Below are 11,391 nucleotides of genomic sequence, written 5' to 3'. Positions count from 1 at the left end.
GGGAGGATGTGCATCTACATATCGGCCAGATTTACCCCGAAGTCCGTGCAATACTTCAGAGAACACTTCACACACGATTCGGGTTTTTCCCTCTGTATTGGAACCTAGTCCAGTTTATGTTGGGGTTAAAAAAATAAAATCCTCTTTCTCCATCAGAGTATCCATTATGCTCACGAGCCTACTCTATAGTAAACCCGTGGTAAAGCCTGCCGTTTGAAAAGCCTCCTGCATAAAATGGCCGATTAACTGACTAGTATGATCAAATAGAACTTACTAAGATAACAGCAGGTGGCAAGTACTATGATACATTGTTTCACCATGACTTATTGAGAACTAAGGCTTGGCTTGTAGATGCAGGTGCATCACTGAATGAGCAATGGGTGTGTAAACAGTCTCCACTGAAAATAATTAAGTCTGACATCAGGAGATATGAAAGTTCTATTTGAGAGCCTGTGTAGTGATTATTGTCCTGGCTTTAGACTGGGGAAACCCAGGTTAAAATTCCTATTTGACCACAAAGCCTGTTGCATGAATATACTTGGGCCAGTCACCATTTTTCAGCCTAATCTACATCTCTGCATGGTTGTGAGGACAAAAGGGAGTTGCCATGTACACTGCCTTGAGCTCTTTGGAAGACGTGCTGGGTTAAATAATATCTGTGGCATCATTCACACATGCAGATCTTCAAATAATGTTTTAGCCATCAAGTGATTAACATTCATGTGTGAAGCAGGCTCAAAAGAAGCAAAAATAGAGATGTTTTCAAAGTGTAAGAAATATTTCTAAACTGAAAATCCTGCTTGTTTCAGCAATAATGTATAAATGATATGCTGAATGAAGTATACCTGTTTCATATATTTGCAAATATGGATCACAGTTATATCAAGACTGAAGAGTGTGTGTGTGGGGGGGGGGTTGCCTAATCATGAGGTGGTTGTTTAAAAAGTTGCACAACAAACATGCCCCTTAGCACTGTGTGATAACTGGTGCCTGAGAACATAAAGAGTATCTAACAAAGATCTTTATTGCTTAACTTCTACGCTGTGCCTTGTACCTGTTTTCTGAAAGGCAATTACATCTACATAGTGCAGAGCTACATGTCAACTGGATTGCTAAAGACTGTCAGTTGTGTGCAAATAAAAGGCGAGAGAACACCCAGTTGTTGTCTTTGTCCATATGTGTATATATCCTTTAACTATGACCAGAAAATGAAGCCTCTTACTGGCTTGGGCAGGGGGAATAACAACTCTGCTAGATCACCCCAAGGCCTGTCTAGTCCAGCATTTTGTCTTCCACAGTGGCCAACCAGATGCCTCTGGGAAGCCCACCAATAGGAGATGAAGAAGGCATATCCCCTCTGTGTAGTATTTGGTTAATCTATTCCTTGATCCAGGCCAGCTTTTGAATGGGCTTTTAGTTACTTGTATTCCAGCCCTGAAGTAGTGACCGAGCTGACAAAAACAGCCAGCAGCAAGAACACTGAAAACTAGTCTGCACTTGCCTCTCTATACAAAATATCTATTTCATTAAACTATGAATATTTCTGATTCCACTCCACTGCCTTATCCTTGCATCCCACAACTCTTCTTGGATTCTACACCCTCTCCTGCCATTGCTCCTCTGTGATAGGTATTCAGAGGCATCCCACCTCTGATCCAGCAGGTAGCCATCATACCTAATAGTCATTGATAGACTTGTCCTCCCATGAATTTGTCTAATCCCCATTTAGAGCCATCTAAACTAGTGACCACACCATCTTGTGGAAACAAGAGCCACAGATGGATGAGATTTGATCAGTGGCAGTATGCTGTGACTACATCTGTAGTGCTAGGGACAAGCAACAGAAGATGGCCATGCTTCTGTTTGTCCAGAGGCACCTGACTCTCCCCTGCTAACTAAGCAAAGCGGCTCCTTTTTAAAGTGGTGATTCTCGGAGAGCAACTGACCCTATCCATCCCCAGCACAGCATCCCTCCAATGGCTGCTGCTGGTGTGTTTACCTTATGTTTCATTTTAGATTGTGAGCCCTTTGGGGACAGGGATCCATCTTATTAATTGTTTTCTCTATGTAAACTGCTTTGAGAACTTTTGTTGACTGGGTGCAGTTAGAATCAGAATGCTGCACTAGATTAAATTGTTTGATTTGGCAAACAGTTCTTGTGGATTTCTGGTTCTGGCATCAATTCTTTGCAGCCATGATAATGGCACTGCCTAAGTTTGTCCTTTCTCCCCAATCCTGTTAAACTGTGACTGCCCTTTATAACTATTGGCATCCTATCATGAAGCACTCTTGGAACTGGAAAGAGCTATTAACTGAGATATAAACACGTTGCTCATGAGAGAGAAAAGCTGCTTCCTGAAGTGTTTAGCAGAAATAGTTTGTGCTTCTGGGTCAGATGTTCATTAGAATAATTCTTCAGGTGCATGCATGTCTTATACAGGGAGAAAAAGTAGCTCCCCACCACCATCATTAAGGACATTTCTGGATTATTCAGATATCTGTTTAGGTAATCTGGAATAATGAATCTTCTAGTTCCATTTACACAACCACTAACATTTAAAATCTGTTTGAGTGTGCATTAAAGAATAGAAAATTCACAACAAAAAGATGGTGAAAGTGGGCAAAGGAGGTGTGGCGGGAGACCAGCAGCGGCCCGGCCTCAGCCCGTCGCCACAGACCCCTAGCCCCGCCCACTGCATCAGCATATGATGTCAGATGCGGGGAGCAGTTAGCCACGCCCCCTGCATCTGACATCAGATGCGAGAGCCGCTCTGTCTGTGCGGCGAATGCAGTGCTAGCTGCTTTAGCTCCCAAATGGGGCCCCATGGCCCCATTTGATAGTTAAACCACACACCCCACATCGGACGCCAGGCAAGGGGGGCTTGTCTGGGGTGTGAAGTGCAGCCCCTGAAGGACAGTGGCCCAGGTTCTTGGAACCCATTCACTCAATGGTGGCTCCACCCCTGAAGGAGGGACAATCAATCTGTGCAATCTGATCATCAGTTTGTATGGCATAAGACTTTACACTTCTGCACTATCTCTGTCTCTATTGTGAAAGAGCAGACTCATAACAAATTGAGACCTATGACCCCTTGTCTGCCTCTATATTAGGTCTGTGAGTCTGCTTGTGTTTTGAGTTGGAGAAGTGACACTAGCCACTGCCAGGGGGAGAGGTAGGTGAACAATTATCTATCTGAATAGAATAGACCAAATTAGAAGTATTGGGAAGGAGCATCTATAAGTTTGTTACACAGCAACTGCTCTATTTATTTGGATGCCCCTAAAAGTATTAGAGGTCCACAATGCTATAAAAGCAATCCATTTTGGTTATACTGAGTATTACTATTTTTATTCAGAATATTTAAATATTCTTAATATTTAAAAGAATTTTATGTTTAAAAATAGCAAAAGGAATAAGATAATTCCCTACTCCATAACGGCTTACAAATTAAAAAGATAGACTAGTTAGACACCAGACGCCAGCCACTGGTGAGATGTTGTGCTGGTGCTGGATAGAAAATGTTGCTCTCCCCTTGTTTGTTTTAAAGTGGATCACCACTTTAAAAAGGTGCCTCTTTGCTCAGTTAGAAGGAATTATCTGGAATTACTATCAAGAGAGCAGAGTGAAATTCAATGAAATTTCAGTGCTTGTCTGAATCATTATAACTAATGGATATTTTTAAGAAAGCTGTCTCAAAATACTGATCTGTATTGTTTTTCAAAATGTATCCAATATCTGCTAAGTAAGACAAATTTAGCTCCAACATTAAAAAGCACACAAAAAAGAAGTTATTTGAAATCATTACACATGATGATGCAATCATAAGTAGACCATGCTGATGCGGGCGGGGGGGGGGGGTGCGTTCCAGAATAGGGTGATAACTATATTAAGATGACTTAGAATATCGCAAACTAGTCAATTAATTTCCAGCTTATTCAGAACTTCTCTTAACAGGGAGAACAGCCATTTTTGTTTCTTTGTCCCAGTAGCCCTCAGTCCAACAGTGAACATTCTCTTGTTTATAGTAGAAACTAATCTAATTAAGTCTTTAAAAAAAACCTCCTGCACTTCATACCAAATTAAAGTAGTAGTTGGAAAGTCACTAGAGAATTCCAGAAACCATTTCAAAATACACTGTTTTAAAATGTGGATAATTTTCTGCACCAAACATCTTCCAAATGCCATAAATTTGTAAGAATATCAAAATAATAATAATAATAATAACAATAATAATAATAATTAATAATTTGATTTCTATACCGCCCTTCCAAAAATGGCTCAGGGCGGTTTACAAAGAGAAATAACAAACAAATAAGATGGCTCCCTGTCCCCAAAGGGCTCACATTCTAAAAATAAACATAAGACACACACCAGCAACAGTCACTGGAAGTACTGTGCTGGGGGTGGATAGGGCCAGTTACTCTCCCCCTGCTAAATAAAGAGAATCACCACGGTAAATGGTGCCTCTTTGCCCAGTTAGCAGGGGTATGCTCTAAACTTTGTATGCTCTAGCAATTAATTTTGCTAGAGGGGGTGATAGGAGTTGTAGTTACGGTAAACAACAGCTGGAGAGTCAAGGTTGCCTACCACTGCTTGAGATCTAGTACTAAAGCATACAGTAAAACAAAACTGGTACTACAATGGCCCAAGAAGCCCATTTTAGAGAGATTCTTTATTTCAGTGTTCTTTATTGTGTGGCCTGTGGGCCGCTGGCAGCCCACACAGACCCCACCAGTGGCCCGACTTGCCTCTTTCCCCCATGCTCCCCAACAATGGGGGGGAGCCCCATCTCCCATGTGTTCTGTGAGTGGCGGCAGCCTGCAGGAGTGGCAGTGGGGAAGACAGGAAGGTGTCTGGCAGCACCTTCAGTGTGTGCCTTGTCATCTCACCGCTGGGTTGCATGCCGCTGGTGGACTGATGGACCAAACACAGGCCTGTGGCAGACAACGGGGGGGGGGGGGGGTACGCCTCAGTGGCCCCGGTCAGAAGGTGAGTGCCAACAACAAATCAGAGATGCATATCAGAACAGATGCATACAAGAACAGCTGGAAGGCAGGGGCGTAACTACCATTAGGCAAGGGGAGGCAGTCGTCTTGGGGCCCCACTGCCTCGAGGGGCCCCCCAGAGGCACATCACATGACTCCCCACCCGCCCATGTTGCACCCCCTATGAATTATGTTGAGTCTCTTGGAGATCGGCAGGAGCAGAGAGTAAAAAAACTAGATTCAATGTGAACTAGATATTCACCGTATTCATAATGGGGATGTGAGTGTGAGTGCACGATATATTGTGAAGTGTGTTTGTGTGTGTATATCAGCGAGGGGCCCATTTTAAACTCTTGTCTCTGGGCCCCCTCCAACCTTGCTACGCCCCTGCTTGAAGGGAAAGGCAAAAGTGTAATTGCCTGATTCAGTAGTGGATTGGCTGTGGGTCTTTAATCTCTGCCAGTATGGTGGTTGTGTTGCATTTTCCTTACAAATGGTTAATATTTGCTTTTTGCAGAACTCTGTAAAACTGTATCCTCGGACTCTGTTAAAGCTGTGACATAAACCATGCTTCAGTTCAAAGCTTTAGCCGTCACTCTGACCCTTCTCCTTGGTAGTACACTGACGGGTAAGATTCCAATGTCTTTCAGTATGGCTTTGAAGATGTTTAGCTTATTCAATATATGTTCACCCCAGTCCTAAACCCTAGGTTTAAGTGGAGAATGTGAAACTCATTGCTATCATTTGTTCTTGGTTATTGGTGAATAAGATATGGCGCAACTAGACCCTGGAAAGGGATGAGGATGATCCTGTATTCCTTTTGTATTCTGGAATTCAGAGGCAAATGAATACTGGTATTACCATGGAACTTAAAGTATCCTACTGTATACAGAAACTGGAGGTTTTATTCATTTAATATTAAGATGGTATAAGGGCGATGAAATACGCATTTCCACACTGCAAAGCTTTTTCAACGACCTTCTTTTAATGCACAGTAAAAGTTTGAAAGTTTAAAAACATTCAAAGTTTAAAACTTAAAAACGAAACCTCAGATGTAACAAAATAGCAAACGTTTCAATGTAAGACATCATCCTCAGTGCTATACAAAGGTGACTGAGTTTTGTTCTTAAACTGGTGTGGAGTTGTATTTAAGTTCAGTCACCTTTGTATAGCACTGAGGATGATGTCTAACATTAAAACATTTGCTATTTTGTTACATCTGAGGTTTCATTTTTAAGTTTTAAACTTTGAATGTTTTTAAACTTTCAAACTTTTATTGCACATTAAAGAAGGTCATTGAAAAAGCTTTGCATTGAATATTAAATCTGTCAAATTATTAAAGATGTTCTAAAATCAAATTGTTTTCAGAAGATTAATGGATTTAATTTAAATATTCGAAAAACCTCAGTGAGGGTGCTTTTTTGGATGATCTTATCTTAGATTTAGTAAACCAGAACTATCACATTGTATGGCTAAAAAGAAAAGGTGATATATAGTCAAGTAGGAATAGGGAATATTCCCTATTCATATGGTGCATCAGAACCAACAGGTTTTTTTATAAAGAGATCAGGAGCTATCAGTATTATAGAAAGATTTTGGGCTTAAAATAGATATTGGCATTGTACTTGCCTTAAATATGTCTGCCCACCCAATGAGATCTGCTATAGAGGCCCTTCTCTGAATCCCATCACTGATGGAAGTTTCCTGGGAAAGGACTTGTGAGCAGGACATCCTTGATAGCTCCTTCATAGCTCCCACACTGAGGAACTCAACAGGAAATACAGATGGCATCCTCCTTGCTTGCTATTTTTACAAGCAGGTGTAAAGTAAGCACTCTTATGAACTGATTTTGGCAATCTCTTATTATTAATGTTTTAATCTGCCTTCTGATTTTGCTACACACTGGTTTTATTCATTGTTGATTATAATCATATTGGTGTTGTATTAATGGTTGATGTAAGCCACCCTGAATCTTGAGAGAGGGTGGAGTAGAAATCTTTTAAATAAAATAAACCAAAAATAAATCTATCTTTTGAATATGCATAGGAAGGGGGAAATCCATGTTAAGCTTATTTGCATCAATGTTTATGCATGGGGAGGAAGCTAGTATATTTTAGCAGTTTGCACAGGGCAAAATCTATTGTTAGTTCTTAGTCTCAACTGGTGTTTTTTTCTTTTTGACTGACACACTTGTTTAATTGGGGGAATCAACTAGGGCATAAATCTTAACTTGTAATTATTGTTTTAGCCGGTTATACCAATTGATCAACTAAAGCATGTACCCTTAATTATTATTTCTGCTTTTTAATTTATTCTACTGTATTTGAATAGTAGAATTTTAGAGTTGGAAGAGATCTTGGAATTTAGATAATACTAAAACTTGGTTTTAGTATTGGTTTTATATGTAATTGATTTCTGATTTTTCCCATTATGAGCAACTGTATTTTTAACTGTAGTTTGAAGTGTTAGTGATGCTGTTTCTTAGATGGCCAGTAGATGTCACTCGTAAACATGAGCACTGTGAAAAGGAAAGTTGGTGGGGACCTGAAACACAGAACAGTATGATGTTGGAAAGGCAAGGAGCAAGCAGAGCCTGGCCCCCATTTAAAACACTGGCACTTATTTTAAGAGTAATTAAAGGTAATAAAGCTTCTGAGGTGGTGGTTTTCTGTAGCGGGATGGAGTGTACTTCAGATCTGACTTTGTAAACACTTATGGAGTGTGAGCAACCAATCCATGGCACACACCTAGAAATTGCATATGATAAATGCACACATGTACAGGATATGTCTTCCTATTGGTGCTCTTCAGAAATATATCCACCCTGCTGGACACTAAATATAGATGATAATGCAGATGTGTTTTATTTCCCCCTTTCTGTTTTCCAGAAGTTGGTGCTAAAGCCATCTCCAAAAGGCATGTTCGCCGTGACTGGTTGATCATTCCAGATACAATTGCATTTTACATATATCAGTCTGTGAACAAGGTGTCCCCCAAAGCTGCTGAATTCTTAGCAGAAGCTGTCCAGACTCCAGCCATTCTTGAGACAAGGTACGATTGTGACAGAATATCATTTGGGGATATATACAAAATGTGGGAATTGGAGAGTGGCAATCAACCTATTATATCGTATATACTTTTTCTTGGTATTTCATTTTTCATTCTGTCTTTAGAGAAATAAATTGGACCAAACACCTTTGTGTTGGTCTTAATCATAAAAAATTGCTGCGTGTAAATTCTCTCTCCTTCATCAATGAATTGGTGAAGGTTCCAGGGTACTGGCAAAATCAAAAGGGTTGCTTTTTTGATAGTCTGAAATTGCTACCTGTCAAATCCAGTACCTGGACTGCTATCTGTTTTCTTAGAGCGAACATTAACATTGCTATCCATGCTTATTAGTCAGCAGTGCTGAACAAGAATGGAAGGTAGGTATCCGGTTATCACGTACTTCTGAAAATATTTTCACTATGTGACTGTATTAAACCTTTAGCATTGCAACAGATAGGTAATAGGTGTCCTTCAGGGGCTAAAGCTCTGTCCTCTGGTGGTGTTAGATGGGGTATCCAAAAGTGTAAGGTAAAGGTGAAGTGTGCTGTCAAGTCAGTGCCAACTCCTAGTGATCACAGAGCCATGTGGTTTTCTTTGGTAGAATACAGGAGGGGTTTACCAGTGCCATCTCCCACGAAGTATGAGATGATGCCTTTCAGCATCTTCCTATATTGCTGCTGCCCGATATAGGTGTTTCCCATAGTCTGAGGAACATACCAGCGGGGATTCGAACCAGCAACCTCTAGCTTGCTAGTCAAGTCATTTCCCCAACCTTAAATTTATTAATATCAATCTTGATTTCCCACCTGCTTTCTCTACCTCCTGAGAAGAAACTCTACAGCAGGCCTGCACAACTTCAGCCCTCCTGCAAATGTTGGACTACAACTCCCACTATCTCTATTTACCACTGTGGCTAGAGATGATGGGTGTTGTACTCCAGCAGCAGCCAGAGGCCCAATGTTGTACAGCCCTGCTCTACAGAATAATTTGAGAACTCTGCTGTCATCCTGCCATTTTGCAAACAACTAAGAGCTTCCCCCCACTCCACCCCACCCCCCAAATTGTTGTATCTTGCCTATCGCATGCACCATGTTGACATAGGTATCTATTTCCTGCAGGAACTTCCTGATAGAGAAAACAGCTAAACTCAGTGTGCTAACTGAACAACTCGTGGAAAAGGTATCTGACTTTTGGAAGGAGAAGGAGAAAGAGAGAGAACCAGCACAACAATAAGCCGTGATCAAACCTATGCAGTGTCTTCTGCTTTGTGTATTCATCTAGAGAAAACAGTCATGTGCAGTTCTTGTTGATGCCCCTAGAGGGACTAAGTAGCCCAGTTTCAGTGGGGACAGAACCAAAGAAGCCCATAAAAAGAGCAAAATGGAAGGCCCCTCCACGTGTTACAAGATTTTTTGTAGGAAAAGAGTATAATGTGTGCTGAAAGGGTTGATTTTTGCTGTCCAATCTGTGTATTCACAACCAAATAAACGTTACAGATGACGATGTACATGCTTCATCACCCCTCACATGTTCAGGGCTGGTCCAAGGATTTTGGGCACCTTTGGTGCCCCCTGCCCCCTTTGCCAGCATGGGCACCCCCACCCCACTCACTCACCTGGGCAGGCATCTCCCATCATGCAAGCAGACAGGCAGTCCCCATCACCTGCCTGGCCACCCACTTACTTTCCTCGCCCCTCTGCCTCCACCCACCGCCCTGCCTCTGCCAGGTCAGCCGGCCTGCCACAACACATTATGACGTTTATACATGATGCGGCTATGTCATTATAATGTGCTGTGGCAGGCTGACTGCCCATTATAATCTGCCATGACAGGAGTGGCAGAGGCAGCCAGCAAGGAGAGCAAGTGGGCAGGTGGGTGATAGGAATGGGGCATACCTGCCTGCTCACTCACCCACATGCCTGTTCACTCAGTCAGCTCAAACAACTGGCATATGACCCAGGCCTTCGGCACCCCTCCCTGCTTGGTACCCTAGGCCAGGGATTCTCAATGTTGGGTCCCTAGATGTTCTTGGACTTCAACTCCCATAATCCCCAACCAAAGTCCACTGGGGCTGGGGATTATGGGAGTCAACCAAAAGTCCAAGAACATCTGGGGACCCAAAGTTGAGAATCCCTGCCCTAGGCAACCGCCTAGTTAACCTACTGGACAGGCTGACCAGCATACATTCAGTGAGGGATTATATCCATATAAGAGAAGTACTACAAAGGAAAATACTGGGATTAGCAAGGAATTGAACCATTTCCAGTATTTTCTCAACAATAGTCCTTTGATTTAAGATGCTTTTCAAATGTGCTGCTTAGCAGCAGACGAATCTAATGCAGTGCAAGGGCACAGACACAATGGCTCTTGCTTCTACAATATCAGAGTGCTCTCATAGAATCTGGAGGGTTGTTAGCTGTTCTGTTTCACTGTGTCTGAAGCCTACCCACAGCTGTGCAATTCCGCGATCCCAACCAGCAGGTTCACAGCAATGGTGCTAGCACTAGACTATGATCTGAAACATGTGCCTCAGGATCCCTCCTTGTCACATGGCAAAGGATAGTGAAGTGCACCTGCTTAGCTTGGACTGCACAGTGCTTCACGAGTAGCCCTAAAAATATTGCTGTCTCCAGGTTAGAATTTTGACTTGCCTGTGCAGTCGATCATAGTAGAAATCGTAGCAGTGCCTCAGGAGCAACATGCAAAGAGATAATCCTTTGGTTCTCTTGAGATCATGGCATTTACAATCCTCCACATACAGGAGTTGTACATGCTTCGTTCATTAGCACACCAGCGTATTATATGGAAGTGAGTAATTTTTCCTTTACAGTGTAAAAGAGCTTAAACAGAGACAGAGAAAGCAAACTGAAAAAGTAGTATGGAGAAACAATTGCACTGTGTGTCCCCTTATCTTCATCTATCTTACCTAGCAATTGACAATTATTACTTTGGGGGGTAATGCACAACATGTTCTGTTGTGTTGCTTATTCTATAAGGACATATGACAGACTTTATTAACTCCAATTGTATTATCTTTACCTGATTGTTCAGAAGAATTTTATGTTGCCTTTTTGCTTGCAGACAAAATCCCCTCTATTACGTATAAGGTGGCTAAGTTTTGCTCTGTTGCTATTAGGACTCAACAACAACTAATTTCCTGTCCTGCCTTTTAGATTCTTGGTTCGGTTAGGATGCTGGATAACAACTATTTTTATATGTCAATAGGATTTGTTCTCCTTCTGATTATAACCATTATTATTTTATGTATTCTTTTTATCCGTACTTTTCTGTAAATTTGTATTTGCTGATCTTTGATCGTTGATAGTAATAAACTAAACTCCCACTACTTTGGGATTT

At 41.6% G+C, this 11,391-nt stretch overlaps 2 protein-coding genes across 3 annotated transcripts in view; one reads left to right on the top strand and one right to left on the bottom strand.

Moving 5' to 3' along the window:
* The window catches only part of LOC128349505 (uncharacterized), a 99,597-nt gene that overhangs the window by 4,051 nt on the left and 84,155 nt on the right, over window positions 1-11,391 (bottom strand). The window lies entirely within an intron of this gene.
* LOC128349508 (apovitellenin-1-like) lies at window positions 2,793-11,380 on the top strand. 2 transcript variants are annotated; one of them, XM_053305911.1, is made up of 4 exons: window positions 2,793-3,173; window positions 5,504-5,614; window positions 7,875-8,037; window positions 9,153-11,380. In XM_053305911.1, exons 2-4 carry the CDS (start codon window positions 5,554-5,556, stop codon window positions 9,265-9,267), a joined length of 339 nt encoding a protein of 112 aa, XP_053161886.1. In that variant the 5' UTR covers window positions 2,793-3,173; window positions 5,504-5,553; the 3' UTR covers window positions 9,268-11,380. The 2 variants fall into 2 exon arrangements, with proteins under 2 accessions (XP_053161886.1, XP_053161885.1); XM_053305910.1 differs by lacking the exons at window positions 2,793-3,173; window positions 5,504-5,614 and adding exons at window positions 6,266-6,812; window positions 7,472-7,626.

This window comes from Hemicordylus capensis, chromosome 3 (genome assembly GCF_027244095.1).
Source record: "Hemicordylus capensis ecotype Gifberg chromosome 3, rHemCap1.1.pri, whole genome shotgun sequence".
Taxonomy (NCBI): domain Eukaryota; kingdom Metazoa; phylum Chordata; class Lepidosauria; order Squamata; family Cordylidae; genus Hemicordylus; species Hemicordylus capensis.
Note: the sequence above shows the minus strand (reverse complement) of the source record. Positions and strands in the feature narration are given on the sequence as shown.

Coding starts and splice junctions, on each gene's coding strand:
- LOC128349508 (XM_053305910.1), top strand. CDS start 7,548: ATGATGTTGGAAAGGCAAGGAGCAAGCAGAGCCTGGCCCCCATTTAAA. Junction 7,627..7,874: donor TATTTTAAGAGTAATTAAAG/GTAATAAAGCTT, acceptor TCTGTTTTCCAG/AAGTTGGTGCTAAAGCCATC. Junction 8,038..9,152: donor CCAGCCATTCTTGAGACAAG/GTACGATTGTGA, acceptor TATTTCCTGCAG/GAACTTCCTGATAGAGAAAA.